The sequence below is a fragment of the Mizuhopecten yessoensis genome, unplaced genomic scaffold, assembly GCF_002113885.1.
Source record: "Mizuhopecten yessoensis strain PY_sf001 unplaced genomic scaffold, ASM211388v2 scaffold716355, whole genome shotgun sequence".
Classification (NCBI taxonomy): domain Eukaryota; kingdom Metazoa; phylum Mollusca; class Bivalvia; order Pectinida; family Pectinidae; genus Mizuhopecten; species Mizuhopecten yessoensis.
The window spans coordinates 1,205,329-1,227,043 of record NW_018480075.1 but is presented as its reverse complement, the minus strand read 5'-3'; the positions used below and the strand labels follow the sequence as shown (position 1 = coordinate 1,227,043).

Here is a 21,715-nt window from a genome sequence, read left to right as displayed (position 1 = left end):
TTTTCGGAGCATGAACATCGTTTTTTTTCCAGATTTTTTGGGTGCGCAAAATATTCGAGTAGAACCTTTTTTCCCGATTTTCAGCCTCAAAAAGTACCTGCGCAAATTACACAGGTGCGCAAATTACATGGGTTTTTACGGTACTCGAAACAATTAATGCTTAACTCATTCACCCCTGAAGACACATATGAACTCCTCCAATGCAAAGGTTGGAATAGTTCATTATGAAATTTCAGGGGTGAATGAGTTAATCTTGTCATCAACAACAACAAAAATGTAGCAACTAGAACTAGAAATCTAGTCATCACTGCTGTCAACAAAAAATGAAAATCTGCAACGTTTTGAAAATTCAAAATTCATAACACATGTTAATACCTTTTTCTGTTTCTGTTTCTGTTTCTGCCATATAATTGCCTCCTTCACCATGATGAAGATCATGCAATATTTATAACTAAGGCGCGGCAAGCCCAGGAAAATTTTTGGGGACTAGGGTCTTAATATTAGATATTTGCATGTACAGTTTAAAACTATCNGCGGCCATATTGGATTTCTGATCGACCCGAAAAATAACAACACTTTGTCAGGACCATGAGGCGATCATTCCTACCAACTTTCAGTTCAATCGGTCCAGCAGAACTTGACTTTAAGTTTGAAATAGGTTTTCAAAATGGCGGCCGTGGCGGCCATATTGGATTTCTGATCGACCCGAAAAATAACAACACTTTGTCAGGACCATGAGGCGATCATTCCTACCAACTTTCAGTTCAATCGGCCCAGCAGAACTTGACTTTAAGTTTGAAATGTAAAATGTTAACGGACGACGGACGACGGACGACGACGGACGAAAACGGATAGCAATAGGTCACTTGAGCTAAAGCTCAGGTGACCTAAAAATTCAGCGAACAAAAAATATTGAACTCTTTTATTATATTTGAAGCACAGGAATTTTTCAAGTCCAGAATAAAATGTAACAAAGTTAAAATCATATATGGTGATTTTTTTTGTGAGAATGTTTTTTCTGAAGATTTCACTCAAATTGGAATATGGCAAGAAAAACCAGGAAGGGGGAAGATTTGCATTTTGTCATGCTTTGACCATGGCACCCCAGATTAGATTGGATAATCTAGTAACTAGTCTATTGGGTCATGGGGGCGGAGCAGTGAACAATGTAACTAGTCTATTGGGTGGTGGGGGCGGAGTAGTGAACAATGTAACTAGTCTATTGGGGGGTGGGGGCGGAGCAGTGAACAATGAACTCGATTAGGGAAGATAATCTAGTAACTAGTCTAGTGGGTGGTAGGGGCGGAGCAGTGAACAATGTAACTAGTCTATTGGTTGGTGGGGGCGGAGTAGTGAACAATGTAACTAGTCTATTGGGTGGTGTGGGCGGAGCAGTGAACAATGAACTCGATTAGGGTAGACAATCTAGTAACTAGTCTATTGGGTGGTGGAGGCGGAGCAGTGAACAATGAACTTGATTAGGGTAGATAATCTAGTAACTAGTCTAGTGGGTGGTGGGGGCGGAGCAGTGAACAATGGAACTAGGCTATTGGGTGGTGGGGGCGGAGCAGTGATCAATGAACTCGATTAGGGTAGACAATCTAGTAACTAGTCTATTGGGTGGTGGGGGCGGAGCAGAGAACAAGGTAACTAGTCTATTGGGTGGTGGGGGCGGAGCAGGGAACAATGTAACTAGTCTATTGGGTGGTGTGGGCGGAGCAGTGAACAATGAACTCGATTAGGGAAGATAATCTAGTAACTAGTCTAGTGGGTGGTGGGGGCGGAGCAGTGAACAATGTAACTAGTCTATTGGGAGGTGGGGGCGGAGCAGTGAACAATGAACTCGATTTGGGTAGATAATCTAGTAACTAGTCTATTGGGTCATGGGGGCGGAGCAGTGAACAATGAACTTGATTAGGGTAGATAATCTAGTAACTAGTCTAGTGGATGGTGGGGGCGGAGCAGTGGACAATGTAACTAGTCTATTGGGTGGTGTGGGCGGAGCAGTGAACAATGAACTCGATTAGGGTAGACAATCTAGTAACTAGTCTATTGGGTGGTGGGGGCGGAGCAGTGAACAATGAACTCGATTTAGCAAGACAGTCAGTGTTTAATAACTCACCTGGACCTGAAAAGGTATTGGGTCACCTGACCAGCCACGTGGTTTTTTTCTGTGTATTCTGGTTTCCTCCCTAATAAGGAGCCCTTTTGAGCTACCATTTAGACCAACAAGAGAGATTAATATAAGTTAATAGAACTGTTTCACAACTGTTGTATTTAGCTTTATAAAGTAAAACTAATTGGTCCCGTAGTCATTCACGTTAGGTAACGCTGTAGGTATGACTGTATCTCGTGTTTGATGTGTCGACCACAAGGGTAACCCACTAGGACATTTACCAGACATTATCCTGACAAGGTTAATACTGTAGGGGACACTAATAGGGACAATTGAGAGCCACGGAGAAATAGTTTACTAGACGTGACCAGAATAATTTCGCAGTATGTTCCTGGCAAAATGTCATCTAGGACAATTACATTGACATTGCTGAGCTATTACAATCATTGTCGATCCCTAGACTTGAACACGCCCTCAGAAAGACAGTGGTCACTTAATCAACGGAATGACAGAAACATTAATCCAGTTTGTACATGACCTAGATAATCAGCCAGTCCATCTTTAATATTTATCATCAGCTTTAAAACTCCACTTCATCAGTGTGGTTTATTCATTTGTCCTAACAATAATACAGTTGAAAAGGTAGATAACTCTCCTCATGGAGAAATATTTCTAGTCAACAGAACACAGAAACAAAAGATAAATCTTGCGTGACCCAGATTTCTGGTGTCCATATTCCAGAGGTCAATCAGGGATAATAGAAACCAGATGACCACTGTGGGATGACCAATATCCAATGATCTTTACCTTGTAAGAATAAATCTTTGTAATCCACTGAAGAGTAGGCAAGCCCTAATCATGCCAACAAATACAATTTTGGTCATGACCCAGATTATCAAGCTTAGCCTTGACCATGATTACATGTCGTCGGAAAATATACTTGACTCAGTAAACGTCAAAAATTTCTAAGTTTAGGGATTTATCAGGGCAGTTTTGGAAACAGATTAGGATCCAAACAGGGAAAATGAATGACAAAGTTGCAAACAAACCAAGGAAAATTGGGAATTTTCAAATGCAAAATTTGCTAAATGGAATCGCATTACTGAATTAAGCTTCATAAATGCTTCAAAAATCTCTTAAGCATTTAGCTTTGTGTATTAATTCATACATTACTGACAAAAGATTATTTTTTTTCAAATAAAGAGGCAAAATCCCTTAAAACTAGAGGAAATTTAACTTTAACTTGCACAACTACAGGATTTTCTTTACTTTGTTGCTGGTTAAGGACCCTAACAACAGCTTAGGTCATATGACCACTAACGCCAGGGGGGCTATTGTCAAAATGAAAGAGCAGGTAGGACAGAAAGAAAAAAGCTGAGATCTAAAAGTGTCTGATGCTGGAAGTAGATAAATTTTGGTTTCTGAAATATAAACAGATCTGTAGGGCGACATCATTAAAAAAGAAGAGTATGTAGGAGGGGTGGGTAGCCCTAGAGGTCTGTAGGATGGGAGGGAAGCCCTAGAGGTCTGTAGGATGGGAGGAAAGCCCTAGAGGTCTGTAGGAGGGGGAGAGAAGCCCTAGAGGTCTGTAGGAGGGGAGGGAAGCCCTAGAGGTCTGTAGGAGATGGAAGCCCTAGAGGTCTGTAGGAGGGGAGGAAAGCCCTAGAGGTATGTAGGAGGGGATGGAAGCCCTAGAGGTCTGTAGGAGGGGGGGGGAGCCCCAGAGGTCTGTAGCGAGGGTGGGAAGCCCTAGAGGTCTGTAGGATGGGAGGGAAACCCTAGAGGTCTGTAGGAGGGGAGGGAAACCCTAGAGGTCTGTAGGATGGGAAGGAAGCCCTAGAGGTCTGTAGGAGGGGAAGGAAACCCTAGAGGTCTGTAGGAGGGGATGAAAGCCCTAGAGGTCTGTAGGAGGAGAGGGAAGCCCTAGAGGTCTGTAGGTGTTTCAAGTCGGGCAGAAGATCACGTTTGGTTTATTCCATATCTGCATTGACCTTGTGACCTTGTCTCAGCCAATCAGTGGGTGGGATAGCCATCTGTGATTTTGAATTGATACAAATTTAAATAATAACAGTAACTAAAGGGATTGGAGGGCACACCTTTTGTTTATCCACAATATATTTACTTTGGTCATTGTATAATTCATGTCAAACTTAAACTAGAGTCCTCTCAGCCGCTCTGCACTTGTAGCATTATAAAGTAAAATTGAAGTCAGGGATTGACAGATGTAGCATTGTAAAGGAAAATTGAAGTCGGGGATTGACAGATGCCATGCTACAGCATGATTTCACTTACACTTGGCCAGACAATCTTAAAATACAGAAAAACAGCAATATCAAAAGTTTAAATGTATTTTTCCACTGACCTATTGAAATAAATTATCATTATGAAATAATCAGTATTAACTTTTATTTTTTAATTTCTTAAATTATGCTTTTATTAAATTAACATGGTTGTTTTAACCCTGAGGCTGCTACATTGATTTCTATGTAAAGGGACACCACTGCTGATTTAATTATTGAAATTTAAATTAATTTACTTGATTTTTCAAATGTGCATAACTTGGAAAATATTTGTTACATGTAAAAAAAAGTTGTATGAAAATTGTTTGTTGTTGTCTCTAGTTTATATTAACGTTTTCAATTCTAAAGTTGCTTCAGTATTTACCTGTACAGGTGGTAATAAAGGTAAGAAAATGTGAATCTTTTAACTAATCGGATTTAAGCAAGAGGAAGATCATTTTAAAATTATTTTCGTCCGCAAATGTGATTGGCAAATGATAAGAGAGAACATAAACTTCATTTTTGACATAAGATGCTGTATATTTACACAGAGATTCTCAGGTACAAAGGTCAGGTATTTCGTCAAGAATTGCATGTGATTTGCTACAGGTTTCAGGTCGCCATTCAACACATTTACTGTCACAGTCGTCATATAGATATATCTAATTAGCTACGGTCATTTTATGATTAAATCACCGTTAAAAAGTTTGAAGAAATAAATCGGCTCAAAACGTATCAATATCAATGTTCAATTCGGCCTCACCTGCAGACGACATGTGCGCCTCGGTCTGCCGATATTTTCCTGTTCGCGCAGGGCACAAATCCGTTTATTGGAAAGTTACATGTTATGTTACACTGAAGTATTTCCACATCAACCATGCCAAACCCTTCAAAACCTTTATCATCGTAGGTGACGATGGAGAATAAATGTTTACCATCATATTCATCGCTTCAATCCACGCCCGCCATTTTTATGACTACAGTTCGGGTTTGGTATAGCAACAACCAGACTTCACACTTCCTGGCTACCGATCAAAACCTACAGACCTAAGGGTTAAGATCAGAATTTTGTTTAATGATTTCAGTTAACTACCAATTTGCCTTTCAAACATTTGTCATAATGTGAAATTAGATTCAAACAATTTAAACGATTCTGAAACATAACTTAATGGAACAAAATGTTGGAAAAACGTTCGCTGCGCCAATATTGTCCAAAATTGGCCACAGAACTGCTTTAATAATCCAAGTTAAATTGTCCAATTGAAAGTAAAAAAAAGTCCACCTGCTTCGGGAAACCAATTCAAAGACATCCCCATTGGGTGAAATAAAATACTTTGCACATGGAAAAATCCTATGCCTAAATGTCTTTGCTTAAGACTGTCACGACAGATTTATCGTCTTGTTTTTTGGTATGGTACCCAAGGGGTTTGATTTTCAACCAATCAGTGTGAATCCTTGTCTCTTCTGCTTTTATTCTTGAAAAGGCCTCGAGTGATTGAGATGTTTTATGACACAGTTACAACCGCCTCGGACGAGGACACCAGCTTTGGGTTGTCAATAAGTTAATTTCCTATTTTAAAAAGCCTGTCCAAGTTTGTTTACAAATTCGTGAATTTCTAAATAGTTTTGAGAATCTCAATAATGCTTTGTCTCAGACATTTAACATCCATCTTGTCAAAAAAAATCTTCTTGGCTGTATCACCGATCACTGCCGATATCACATATAACAGGCCCATGGGCTTCATCCTTAGAAAGGGGGTAAAATTGGTAATTCAGTTTATTTCCAAATCTGACTTGAGGCTATATGAACTAGAACATTTACAGTTGGTCCTGCACAGTAGGAGTAGTAAACAAGAGACTGGTTGATGTCAGTTATATCTGAGGTGGTCTTAGAGAAATGGAAAAATCAATTGAAAACTATGGTTACAAACTTGACCCCTGACCGTTGTTTCTGGGTTTTTTCTACATGTACAGTTGGCTAGTCAGAACTTGTGTTATCTACTGGACACGAAATTAAAGTGTTTTTTTTTTCTACATGTACAGTTGGCTAGTCAGAACTTGTGTTACCTACTGGACACAAAATTAAAGTGTTTTTTTCTACATGTACAGTTGGCTAGTCAGAACTTGTGTTATCTACTGGACACGAAATTAAAGTGTTTTTTCCCATCAATAACCTTGGTTTTATACCCCCCTGAACCCCCCTAAAATCAAAAGGGATCTTTGTTTAATGACGCTCAACACACATTAAGTTTGAATGTAATGACAGGTGAGCAGAATATCATAGTGAAATGAATGTGCAGATAGACAGAAAAAGTGATTAATAATGTTAGACCCTCAATATGCTACCAAACACACTTTATCTAGAATTTGTGTAAAGAGGTGTTCTAATGGACATAATCGAAAAGTTACCATACTGTAATCCATTAATATATTCTAATAATAATAATAATATACAACATTTATATAGCGCTCTATATAATTTGTAAAATTACTCTAAGGCGCTTTACAACATATGGATAATAGTACATGTAATGGTTATAATTGTGAAAACAAACAACAAAGGCTTACAATCACTTTCATACATTTAACAAGCAATGTGCACATAATTGAACAAATAAAAGGGTGGTATTTACATGACGTCTTTGCAAAGATTCTAAAATACAGACGTGAAGAGGTGAGTTTATGTCCCTCTTGAACTTGGCCAGGGTATTTGACTTCCTAATAGCAGATGGTAAGCTATTCCACAACGTAGCTGAAACCCTCCCGAAGCATTTGTTTCCGTAGGTCATGTACAGTACGAGATTTTGGGACACACAACAAAGATTCTGACTCCGACCGCAATGATCTTGACGGCTGATACAGGGTAACAAACTCCTGTAGGTACTGAGGAGCTGTTCCATACAGTGCCTTGTATGTGTTGTATTTTGTACTGCAACNACGACTAGTTAGTTTGTCAGATATACCACAGAGCAGGGCGTTACCATAATCCAACCGAGAGGTAACAAGTGAATGCACCAAAATCTTGCATGCATCTGCAGTTAGAAACTGCCGAATACAGCCGATGTTCCTGATCTGGTAGTAACAGGATTTGGCAATAGCGTTCACTTGTTTCTCCATGTTCAGAGAACTGTCAAAGTATACCCCTAGGTTTTTAACAGCTGGAACAGTCTCAATAGTTCTGGCACCAACCTTGAGCTGGAGAGCCATTGTTTGCTGTCACTTTGGGGAAAAGACGATTAGTTCCGTCTTTTCCTGATTAAGTTTAAGCATGTTGGCGTTCATCCAGATACTGATATCTGTCAGACAAGCTTTCAGACTTTCTGAGACTGTATTCCAACTGTCCTGTGGTTTTATGACCATTGAAATTTGTGTGTCATCGGCATAGCAATGATAGCGAAGGCTATGGCGACGACAAATCTCTCCAATCGGTTTGGAGTCTATACAATATTTTCGTAGTCCTAACACCGACCCTTGAGGAACCCCAAAATCTAGTACTCTGTCATGTGAGGTGGCAGATCCGATGGCAACACACTGTCGTCGTTCACTCAGGTATGACTGTATCCAGCATAGTGCGGTATCAGTCACTCCATAAGAGTATTCCAGACGTTTTTAAAGTATGCCATGGTCGATGACGTACGTCAAATGCAGCTGACAAGTCCAGCATGACAAGCACCGCTCTGCACTTGTTATCCAATTGCAGAAGCTATATCACTATATGTACACGTAAGAGGGCCGTCTCAGTAGCTGGACAGTAGTTTTTCAACTCCTTCTTGTCCATTCCAGGCTTTTTTAACAATGGTCTGACATGTGCCTTCTTGAGACCCTTTGACTTAACCAATGATTTGTTCATGATTGCAGTAATCAAAGGAAGCAGTGCTTCAAGACATTGCTTTAATAGGTCTGTAGGCAGTGGATCAAGCTCACAGGACTTCGATTGCGAGGTCATGATAATGTTGCGCAACTCGTCCTGGGTTGTTGGTGAGAGCTTTGTCAATGGTTCCCCATGAAATGCAATGTCAGCAGTCATGACAGAGATGTCAACGTCAGCAGAGGTGTTCACTTCGGTAATATTTTTCCTGATCGAGCTGATTTTATTCAGAAAGTAATCACTGATCTTGCTTGCTAAGACTTTTTCAGAATTACAGCTTGGTAGGATAATTTCACCTTTCTGTCCCATTAGGTTTTTGGCGAGTCTAAAAAGTTGTCTTTTATCCTTGCCACATCCTTCGATTTTTTTCCTTCTTTGACTGAAAGAGCAGTGAACCAACTAGCCGACATTGCTCTCTATAAATCAGTTGGTGAACGGTTAATTTGGTCAGTAGCCACTGTCTCTCTGCTTGTCTACGTTTTTGTTTTTCCACGCAGAGATTTTTCATTATACCACGGGGCATTTGGTCTCACAGTTATCACCTTAGTTTGCAGAGGTGCGTGTTTCTCTATAAGGGCTTCTATATCAAATGTGTATGCTTCAACAAGATCAACTAATGTGTCTTTTAACAAAGTTATAAACTAATCGAAAAAGTTTCTAATCAATACTCTTCAAAATATTTGACACTGAAGCTTTTGGGTGGAACCTTTTTATAAAGGAGATTTAAGCTACAGTAAGGTAGCATACAGCCTTAACTTAGATGATTGTATATATCAGTACAGTAAGGTAGCATACAACATTCACCAAGGCGAATATAAATATCTGTAGTTATAAGGTAACACACAGCCTTAACTTAGATGATTGTGTATATCAGAACAGTAAGTAAGGTAGCATAAAACAATCACCTAGGCCAGTGTAAATATCTGTATTTATAAGGTAGCACACAGCCTTAACTTAGATGATTGTATATATCAGAACAGTAAGTAAGGTAGCATACAACAATCACCTAGGCCAGTGTAAATATCTGTAGTTATAAGGTAGCACACAGCCTTAACTTAGATGATTGTATATATCAGTACAGTAAGGTAGCATACAACATTCACCTAGGCCAGTGTAAATATCTGTAGTTATAAGGTAGCATACAGCCTTAACTTAGATGATTGTATATATCAGTACAGTAAGGTAGCATACAACATTCACCAAGGCGAATATAAATATCTGTAGTTATAAGGTAGCATACAGCCTTAACTTAGATGATTGTATATATCAGTAGAGTAAGGTAGCATACAACATTCACCTATGCGAATGTAAATATCTGTAGTTATAAGGTAACACACAGCCTTAACTTAGATGATTGTATATATCAGTACAGTAAGGTAGCATACAACATTCACCAAGGCGAATATAAATATCTGTAGTTATAAGGTAGCATACAGCCTTAACTTAGATGATTGTATATGTCAGTAGAGTAAGGTAGCATACAACATTCACTTAGGCGAGTGTAAATATCTGTAGTTATAAGGTAGCACACAGCCTTAACTTAGATGATTGTATATATCAGTACAGTAAGGTAACATACAACATTCGATCACCCAGGCGAATGTAAATATCTGTAGTTATAAGGTAGCATACAGCCTTAACTTAGATGATTGTATATGTCAGTAGAGTAAGGTAGCTTACAACACGCGCCTAGGCGAATGTAAATATCTGTAGTTATCAGGTAGCATACAGCCTTAACTTAGATAAATGTATATATCAGTACAGGAAGGTAACATACAACATTCACCTAGTCGAGTGTAAATATCTGTGGTTATAAGGTAGCACACAGCCTCAACTTAGATGATTGTATATGTCAGTAGAGTAATGTAGCATACAACATTCACCAAGGCGAATATAAATATCTGTAGTTATCAGGTAGCATACAGCCTTAACTTAGATGATTGTATATATCAGTAGAGTAAGGTAGCTTACAACACTCGCCTAGGCGAATGTAAATATCTGTAGTTATAAGGTAGCACACAGCCTTAACTTAGATGATTGTAAATATCAGCAGAGTAAGGTAATGTATAGCCTTAATTAACCTAGGGGTTTTTATGTATCAGTAGATATAAGGACATATATATTTGGATGCAGCCAGCCTTAAGTTAAGAAATAAGTTGTTTTTTTCAAATCCCCAAGCGGCGCTTTGCGCCGCCGGGGTTTGATCTGTAAACACTTTGTCCACTTCCGGTGCTTCCCCATGCGTGAAAGCCTTCTTGGAAATTGAGGCCGCATACTGTCTACAAAAATATGATGGTAAACCCTACGGTATCGGTATTTATTGCAGTTTACTTGTGAAATATTATGAATTCTCTATTTAATAAAGTAGTGATAATACCTTTAATGCAGTGAAGATAAACGAAACATTATATCTTCACAAGTAAAAACTTCACTCTATAAGTATTGTCCAATCTGAACGGTACATTATATTTTCTGCGTAGATGTTCAGTTTCAAGTTTAGATGAGGGGGTTAAACCAGGATACCTTATCTCCCATCCCTCCCTTAACCCCTGCCAGCTGTGGAATTTTATTTCAAAATATGTGTCCCCATATTGGGATAGGGGCAATTTCGGCCCCTTTTTGTTAAAGTCGTTCTGAACAATATGTCATATGTTAAAAATTAACTTGGATTTGAAAGAGTCCACAATATTGGCGGACTGGTCGAGTGGTCAAAGTTACCACTACGGCCTTCCATGCGGCCGGGGTTCGATCTCCAAAGTCGTCATACGCATGGATATTCAGAGAAAGTGTTTTTCTCCTGCCTATACAACTCCAACAACCCAGATGAAGTATAAATTTGTCTGGGGTTGATGTAGCGGTATCTGTGCTGTAGCATTCAAGCGAGGTGGCACTATAAATTATACCGTTTGAAGCACGGTCCCGCAACAAACAGACAACATTACGTATACATTTCCAGCACACACGCAGGCATACACATATGGGGAGATATTAGCCAGGTGGCATATGGCTAGTAGTTAGCGCCTGATACGGCAGCTCCTGCAAATTCCTCATTAAAAATTGTATTGAATTAATGTACATGTATATGCTTATTGTATTAATTGTATATCTATGTAATGTAAAGCGCTTTAGAGTGGCTTATGTTAGCTAGATTGGGCGCTACATCAAATGTTGTATATATGGATATATATAGATATTCAATGCTTTTCATAAAATAACAACAAAAGGGCAAATTAACTTCCGTATTTGGAGAATTATTTAACATAATTCACTTGTATAAAACGAATATGTGATAATTAACAACCAAAAAACCCAGCATTGTGGCAAAATGTGTCTTCGTTGCAGTCTCGAGAAGTAATAACTATTATTCAAAGGGGCGGGGGGCTATGATTGACCCTTTAACCTAGAAAATGGTTGATATTTTATCCAAAATAGTCGAAAAGTGACATTGTCAAAAGAAACATATGAAAAAATTGCTGCAATTTTGACAAAAGGTGTGAAGGATCTTTTATGTAAATCGTCTTATGTCCCGGATTCTCTCTTTCAGAAGATGACGTTATTGCCAAATCATTGACATTTGGCCTAAACGTGCGGTTAAAACTGGATATTGAGCGTGAACGGAATATTCTGAACAACACAATTAATGTCATTTGCAATTTATATGATTATGATTAAATAGATTCAAGTATGCAGGATTCGTTCCCTCGTGGTTGATGAACTGTCAGTAAGTCATTTTCATAAACAGGTTTGGTGTCCAGCAGCTTTGCTGCATTTTCTTGTTTAATTTGATTTTTGTCTGAAGACATCATCCATATTGAATCAAAAACTATGCATTTTTAAGTTTGTGTCAAAGAGGTTCAACTATTTAAATATATAGATTAATACCCGATTCAGAAATCTTAGCTATTTTCTCACGGGGAGTATATATCCAATTTTCAAAAAGTCATCCAATAAAGCTTCAAGTCTGACAAACTGTTGTCTTGAGTCTGTGTAACTTTAAATCTACGGTGTCATTTGGGGATAACCTCACAGAATAGATGCTGTGACTTGGAGCAGAGAAAAGTACCTGATCCCCCCCACGATTCAAATCACATTATCCTTGTATAACATATCAGTAAAACACAAACCATTTTGTCAAACTCTATTTTTAGCATCATTGACCTTCAACTTGGAATGTTATACATTTCGACTTCCCCTACTTGTTAATTCTCATGAAATGACATCAGATATCAATGTAAAATTACATTTCTGTAACAGTGACCTTGACCCAATGATCACCAAACTTGAACTTGTTCAATCATGTCGGTCATGTTTCATGAACATTTGTCACAAAACACGGCAGCTAGAGTGATCACAAGCCATTTTCTGTAAAATTCTGTTATTAGTAACAGTGACCTTGACCTAAGACCAATTACTTCATACTGTACTCAAACTTGTCAAAGGTATGCCCGAGGCAAACATATATGTCAATTTTCATTAGAATCTGTCAAGAAATACAGCCGCTTTTATTTGATCATATCAAGCTTTTTTCTATAATCAAAGTACTGAAAGTACTCCAGACACATGCTTTCTTGATTACGAAATCAGGGAAAAACGAACACAATACAGTCAGTTGAGATGCAGGTTAAACGCCATTTAAAGTTGCTGAAATGTATTTTCTCTCCGAGGACCAACAAGTACTGCTTCAAGAAGCTTTGGGCTCTGCTTCTGCCATAAATAAAGAGTTAACTTCCGAAGGAATAATTGCAATATCTTCTTAGTGCCTATTGGTAGAGGGCGAAACATATATTTCCTACAGACCAGCAGCAGTGCACGTGTGTCACAAATGTCTTTAGGTCAACTAGGATGTTGCCATGGGTCATATGTCAGTATACACCTCCTCATATGATTATGTTTATAGTAACAGCATGAAACTTAAATCAATTTCTATATCCTCCATCCGGGGACCGATGGGGGACTAATTAACATTGTGTCATAAAACAACAATCTCACTGCAAATAAATATTGTAATACACGAATCACACCAAACTTCAGTTATCAATTTTTATGCAAAAAATAGGGTAGGCTTGTGAAAGTGAATTTGGGTTCCTATTTTTCTGATATTCAAAATATCATTTTCTTACGTTCGTAAATTAGGGGTATAGCATGGAGTCCATTCTACAATAAGTCAGTCAAGTGTATTGTGTGTTATCATGAAATATGCTGAGGCAACAGTTAATCACAGTCCCCAACATTTTCCAAGTTTAGGGTCAATTAAGCTTAACCATTGCTTGCTAATTTCACATCATGTGAAATGTACTAGTCTTGCCAGGTAAATTTCAATGGACAGTTACATGCTGTGTTATTACTAATAGTATATTATATACAGAATTTCAAGCCTCTTGTGGTTTAATACTGCTCTGTAAGTTAAGGAAGTATGTTCATGAAACTACACACTGGCGTATTGCATGTATGTGTATTTATACAAGTATTTGATACACAAACATTTATGCCAGTGGTCTTGGAACTTAGAACTGACCAGGGGCGGATCCAGATTTTTGTTGGACAGGTGTTACCATTCCAGTTTATTTTGCTACGCATGTAATCTGAACCATATAGTGTTGCACAAAATTAAGTTAGATATATATAGCTGTCTTGGTTATAGCCACCTTGTACTTTCCCAACTTGCATTTTTTAAAGTAAAATGTCAGAGTGGAATGAATCATGAATAATTACATGTATTCCAATTTTCACCAGAAAAAAACACCCTGTTTATCCATCATGCAAGAAAAAGATTCTCGGATTAAAAACTTTAAATTTAACCCTGTTACTACTACGGACCACTGACCAATTAAATTGATTTTGGGGAAGTGTCAACAGTTCAACACCGAGTTTATAGACATGTTAGAGGGGAGGGGACAGATATTGTGCGGGCAGTGTGATAAACAGTTACAGAATCATTACTCAAGAAATGAAAATATTACTGACTTCAACATCAAGGTGACAGTGCGTCTGCAGAAACGTGGAGTATATATTGGCTTTATACAAGCTTGGGGTGATACATAATATCTTTCTGGAGTTTCATTTATATTGCACACTGTCTATTTCGGAACAAATTAACATGTTATTCACTGATTCAGAGAACGTACCTTGCCACGTAATCTTTACAAAAGCATTCAGTTCACACGTCAAATTACTTGATGATGCAGTCGGCATAGAACCGTAATATGAGTGCCAATCGGCCATCGAAGGGATGAGTGCTCAGGGATTTCAAACCCCCGACAATTCAATAAACTTTTGCCCAAAATATTTCCTCTGTTTAAAACATATGATTACCTGACCACATGCATAATATAATTGTAATATATAATATAAAAGATATATTTTCACAACATAAAACAGTAAACAGAAACACTGCGTTTTTAAATTGAATACATGTGTAACAAGTTTGTAACAAACATATCTTTCAATCCCTGAACACACCCTATCATGTTTCATTAGTACTGAAAAAATATCTTGTGATGTACATGTTTGATAGAAAAAATATCGCACTCCATCTTTTGCCGTTCATTATCTGAAAACAATTCATGGATATTATCAAATATTGTGTGTATTTCCAAAGACGTATATATTACAATATATACGTCTCTGCTAGTACTTCTTTTAATTTTGACTTGTGTTACAAAAGCGGCACAAAATCATCTAAAATCTGACTGATTGGGTTAGTCTAATATTGCATCTGAGGGAGATAAATTAAAGCTTTGTGCTAACTCACAAATATGGTTCGACCCTACAAATAGACCAACTTCATTCAAATCCAGCTGATCAGGTTAGTCCAATGTTTAAGGGAGATAAGGTTTTTCAGAAATACAGGTAAACCAGGGCTGTTTGCTGTTTGACAAGTAGCTAAAGTTATCAAAGCATGGTTAGCTTTACAGTTCTTTTCTTGTGTTAATGTATTGGTCCTGTCGATCTATTCTGTGACTATGCTAAAATGGACAGAATATGTGGGAGAGAGTTTCTTAATACTGCCGGAAAGAAGTCATATTCAAGTGGTAAGTGGTATAATTTCAGGCTTATTTGCAGTGGTAATTTTTGTGATATAAAACAAAACGTTAGTGACTCAAACAGTGTGTACTGTAGTTGGGTTGGAACACTACAGTAAGTAGATCAGAGAAAACCAACCACTTGGGGAAGAGTGCGGGAAGCACAATTTCAGCAAGCAAAGCATCGTCAGAAAATTAACCAGAATATTTTTTATTAATTGTATACTCACAAAATACATGCATTGTTGTATTTTTCATATACATATGGCTATAGTTAAGAAAGTATCGAAGTGAATGCTTTCTCTGCCTATAAGTTGGCGAACCACAAAATGGCGTCACTACGGTATGAATGAAAATGCTAGGGGTCGCTGCCAAAAACATTTGCATATGAATGAAATGTGAATGATTGACATCCATATAAGGAGATATGAGCTACCATATAAGGACAGAAAGACTATATATAGTCGTAGGTGGTGTATGTAGATAGTGCAGTTCCTCGTTAAGCAAATTTCATATTATGTGCAATCCCCTAGACACTTGCGTCACCGCGATCCCCTAGACACTTTCGTTACCTAACGCATGTGTCAAAAATCTATTTTCAGTAATGGTGACCGTATTCTTGAACCAATAAGAACAATACTCAAACTCTATAAAGGCATGTCTGAGGCGAGCATTTGTGGAGCTTCATGAAAATCTAATTCTGTCATGCAGTACAGCAGTTTATCTATGGAGTAATCACCGACAGACTGTTACAGATAGACAGAACGAGAACATAACACCCACTGCTTTGCTTAGCAGGGGTTATAATTGACTAAAAGTAAAAGCTCTGTATCATATTTCACAAGTGCAAACAATATCTACGATATGTTTCAGATGTTTGCAGTATTGCCTACAGCAAAAAAAAAAAGAAGGAATGATTCTGCGACATGCCATCCACAACACACTGGAGCAGTCAATGTGATGAAGATTTCGTAACTTGTTTTTTCTACATGTATTTCTGTGAAAATTGAAAAGGTAAATTACCTGTCACTCCAACATGCTTACATCACAGCACACTTCCTTGACAAGTGTCATCTGCTTTTAACAACAAACGTAACTGGTAGCGCCTTGTTTGGGTGGTTTGTAGTTCTACCTGCTGATATTTCTCTTCACAAGTAAAGTGTTCTGCACTGAACAAACCATGCTCAGTTTCAAGTAAACAGCAAACAGTTTAGCAAGACAATAGCATCTAATTATGACCCAAGGTTAGCAACCAATACTAACATACTTACAGGTAAACAACAACTCCAAATAACCAAACAGATGCAGTTTAACAACATAGTCCAGGTAACCAGCAAACTCTGGTTAGCAACCAAGTCCAGGTAACCAGCAAACTCCTGATTAGCAACCAGGTCCAGGTAAGCAGCAAACTCCTGATTAGCAACCAACTCCAGGTAACCAGCAAACTCTTGGTTAACAACCAACTCCAGGTAACCAGCTAACTCTTGGTTAACAACCAACTCCAGATAACCAGCTAACTCTTGGTTAACAACCAACTCCAGGTAACCAGCAAACTCCTGATTAGCAACCAACTCCAGGTAACCAGCAAACTCTTGGTTAGCAACCAACTCCAGGTAGCCAGCAAACTCTTGGTTAGCAACCAACTCCAGGTAACCAGCAAACTCCTGATTAGCAACCATCAACATGCTGATGCTCAATCATAGATTTACGCTAATTTGCTTGAACTCGCACTCAAATCATATGGCATAGTCAAATTGTCATGTGTAAACACTGAAAACAGTTATATAACTATAAATCAGCTTAAAGTCTCTCGGAAAATTCTTCCAAATAATTTATTGGTCACCTGCTGAAAAAATTAAGCTTGTGCACAGATTCAAAGTTTGGTCTGTACAAACCAGCCCCAGCTAATTATTAACAGTGAACAGTTTTACTGAACTATCACAGAATACAAAATATCTCTGATATTACTCTATAATGGTCTGTACAAACCAGCCCCAGCTAATTAACAGGGAACAGTTTTACTGATCATGAACTATCACAGAATACAAAATATCTCTGATATTACTCTATAATGGTCTGTACAAACCAGCCCCAGCTAATTAACAGTGAACAGTTTTACTAAACTATCACAGAATACAAAATATCTCTGATATTACTCTATAATATGGTCTGTACAAACCCGCCCCAGCTAACAGTGAACAGTTTTACTGAACTATCACAGAATACAAAATATCTGTGATATTACTCTATAATGGTCTGTACAAACCCGCCCTAGCTAATTAACAGGGAACAGTTTTACTGAACTATCACAGAATACAAAATATCTGTGATATTACTCTATAATGGTCTGTACAAACCAGCCCCAGCTAACAGTGAACAGTTTTACTGAACTATCACAGAATATAAAATATCTCTGATATTACTCTATAATGGTCTGTACAAACCAGCCCCAGCTAATTAACAGGGAACAGTTTTACTGAACTATAACAGAATACAAAATATCTGTGATATTGCTCTATAATGGTCTGTACAAACCAGCCCCAGCTAATTAACAGTGAACAGTTTTACTGACCTATCACTATTACCACACCATGTTCCTTAAAGGTTTACTGCATGGAATAACAACAAAATGTACGTCATTCACAAATAATAATAGATTTGCCGTTTACGTGGGTACAACCTTTGGCGTGCGTGTATTATGAAGGTCCAATCCTCACGACGCTACCTCTCGTCTGCACCAGACCACTTAATTTACTACCCGGAGGTTATTACAGGTCAGTGCTTGGCTTCCATTAACTTTGTTGATTTCTCATCGGCCACCTTAAATTTGCAATCTCGACAAGAGGTTGTGCAATTTGGTTTTTCATAAACAAAGGTTGTTCTTACCTTAAACGGTAGGGACAAGAGTACAGTTGATCTTGATTTTCCACAAGTGCAATTTGTAGGACAAGAAGTTCACGGATTCCGCTTACAATTCCCAACAGGGACCTGCATGGGGGGAAAAGGGAGATAATTAGGTTTAGTGTGTTTGTATTGACACGTAATTAAATAAGACGTGTTTTTTTCTGTTGCTTCTCTGATGGTTAGATAAAGATTTCTGACCAAATTGGCCATAGCTATGGGTTGACTGACCTTATAAAAGAGGAAACCTAACATACACAACACCAAATGGGGTCAAACTAATATGACATTCATAATCAGATAAATTAAGAATTCCTTTTTTGCCCCTGAAAACAAACCTTAAATATTACATAAAAATACAATTAAGAGAGAAAATTTGAAACAAAGATTATTTCTCCACCTAATTATCAGAAAAATTGCACCTAATTTTACATTAAGGCTATAAGAGTTTGGAAGTACACTAGTCTTTCATTAAATACTTCCCAGTATGCTTGTATACATCTGGGTAGACTGGAACATACATAGGAAACACTTCATCTACAACTTAAGGAGCACAAGGATTAAAGTCCAAGTCTATAAGCCTTGAAGGTGAAGTGATCTGTAATCTTAGCAAAAAAATGTCTTAAGCCAAATTTGCTTTGGAATGTAATACTTTTGTCTAGGATTAAAATATTTCCATTAACTGCAGCATGAAGAAGTTTTTTTCTGAATGCAGATTTATTTGTGGAGAAAAAGGGTAAATATATCTGCATGCTGAAAACACAGCAGGTCATGATAGCGTACTAGCATATAAAGGAGTAGTAAGAGTCAGATCAGGGAAATAATAGGACTATTAAGGGCTAATTAAGGCATGTGCATGCATGGTAATGATCGACCTTACCAAACATTAAATCTTGAATGTGAATGTTCAAAACCTGTCTGTAACAAACATTTCTGGGATTTAGGCAACCCTGTCCCACTGCACTAAGAGTTTTTGTATATACAGTAACCTCCCCTTAATTTTGTTTTGGATATAACTTTTATAAGCACAGCTGGCCCAGTACACTTCCGTTGACCTGAGGAAGCTAAGTCAGTTATGAGAGATACTATAACAGTCTGAAGTCCTGGGTTCGAATCCTGCTCTGGCCTGCTACATGTTTACGCTCCGAGAACACTATTGTTGATAATAATTCATTTATTTCAACAGAATCATTTTTTCATAAAAGTGCCAAGAGGTTTGATTTTCTCTACAGAAATAATTTATCAAAGCTGCTGCCACGCTGGAAAATAGTTTCCAATGTTTAGTTACAGCTTTAGCGAGTGGTACGAAGATCCTTAACTTTCATGTTAGAGTAAACTAACAAAATTAAGTACTTTCAATTTCGTAAATGGATTTGTTTACATTGAGACCTACAAGAAGACATTCTTAGGGGCCTTGGAGACATATCAATACACGTTTGTATGAATGCGATGCTGGCAGACACTTGGGAAATTTCACACTAAACAAAACCAAAACAACTGTATAATAAGAATAGCGTTTTACGAGACATCCTTCTGCGAGAAAAGAGACCTGAAGGCTATAAATCAATTTGTGTTTTACTTTTATAGATACCTTAAGAACACCATAAACACTATTCCGAATTTTCAAGGACGAAGAAATCCTAAAGAAATATTTCGACATTCAAAAAGGTGGAATTCAAACATTTGTGTCAGTATATGCAATGAATTCTTTTAAAAACATTTTAGGTTCCTAGTTTAATTAATTCTCATAACATTCCTGGAAAATACCTCTGGTATCTGATACAAACTATTGTCATTGTTGATTTAACATCTGTGCTCTTCAATACACAACAGAATTTATTATCCGATTTTCTTTATATTCCCAACAATAATGTGCTTAATTCTGATGAGCACGGTTTCTGTGGTGAGGGGAATGCTGAGCTCACATATAAACCAATCCCCAGACAGTGCTTAAACCAGCCATTTATGACATCATATCACGGCGGAACTGTATTTTTTATACAGCAATGCGCCCTATGCTATATGTAGCTTAAGTTTAAAGGCAAAATTGATGAAGAAACTAGAGTACTGGAGGGACAGAAGCTTACAGGAGCCATTTCATAACATGTACAGGCTTTGTTCTACTCCAATCATAGCCATTGTCTTAGCAATAACATGTACAGGCTTTGTTCTACTCAAATCATAGCCATTGTCTTAGCAATAACATGTTCAGGCTTTGTTCTACTTCAATCATAGCCATTGTCTTAGCAATAACATGTACAGGCTTTTTTTCTACTCCAATCATAGCTATTGTCTAAGTAATAACATGTACATGCTTTGTTCTACTCCAATCATAGCCATTGTCTTAGCAATAACATGTACAGGCTTTGTTCTACTCCAATCATAGCCATTGTCTTAGCAATAACATGTACAGACGTTGTTCTACTCCAATCATAGCCATTGTCTCAGCAATAACATGTACAGGCTTTGTTCTACTCCAATCATAGCCATTGTCTTAGCAATAACATGTACAGGCTTTTTTTCTACTCCAATCATAGCTATTGTCTTAGCAATAACATGTACAGACGTTGTTCTAATCCAATCATAGCCATTGTCTCAGCAATAACATGTACAGGCTTAGTTCTACTCCAATCATAGCCATTGTCTTAGCAATAACATGTGCAGGCTTTCTTCTACTTCAATCATAGCCATTGTCTTAGGAATAACATGTACAGACGTTGTTCTACTCCAATCATAGCCATTGTCTTAGCAATAACATGTACAGGTTTTGTTCAACTCCAATCATAGCCATTGTCTTAGCAATAACATGTACAGGCTTTGTTTTACTCCAATCATAGCCATTGTCTTAGCAATAACATGTACAGGCTTTATTAGCACTCTGTCCCAGGTACCTATTGACCAAATATCATTACTCTAAGCCGCTTGGTTATTCAGAAGAAGTCGTTTAAAGTTTTTAACAATTTTGAACCCTGTGACCTTGAAAGTAGGTCAAGGTCATGTATTTGAGGAAACTTTACAGCACTCTGTCCCAAGTATCTACTGGCCAAATATCATGGTCCTAGGTCCTCCAGTTCTTAAGTAGAAGTTGTTCAAAAAAAAGTTGATGGACAACGCACAGAAGACGAACAACACACCATATGCATACTATAAGCTTAACTGGCACTTCTTGCCAACTCAGCTAAAAACTTATACCATCAAAACGTTTGACAGGTATTTAAATATCATACAGCATCATCACCTCAGGACGATCGGAGATCAACATGGATTCAGCAAGAACTGTTGTCAGAATGGCACACTTATACCCCCACCTGTGCCAAGAACTGTTGTCAGAATGGCACACTTATACCCCCCACCCGTGCCAAGAACTGTTGTCAGAATGGCACACTTATACCCCCCACCCGTGCCAAGAACTGTTGTCAGAATGGCACACTTATACCCCCCACCTGTGCCAAGAGCTGTTATCAGAATGGCACACTTATACCCCCACCTGTGCCAAGAACTGTTGTCAGAATGGCACACTTATACCCCC

At 37.9% G+C, this 21,715-nt stretch overlaps 1 protein-coding gene across 3 annotated transcripts in view; it reads right to left on the bottom strand.

Moving 5' to 3' along the window:
- The window catches only part of LOC110443640 (focadhesin-like), a 364,600-nt gene that overhangs the window by 152,643 nt on the left and 190,242 nt on the right, over positions 1 to 21,715 (bottom strand). For all 3 annotated transcript variants that reach the window (XM_021487984.1, XM_021487985.1, XM_021487983.1), the window contains exon 5: positions 18,172 to 18,273. In XM_021487984.1, coding sequence (XP_021343659.1) covers positions 18,172 to 18,273 — 102 coding nt within the window. The remainder of the gene's footprint in view (positions 1 to 18,171; positions 18,274 to 21,715) is intronic.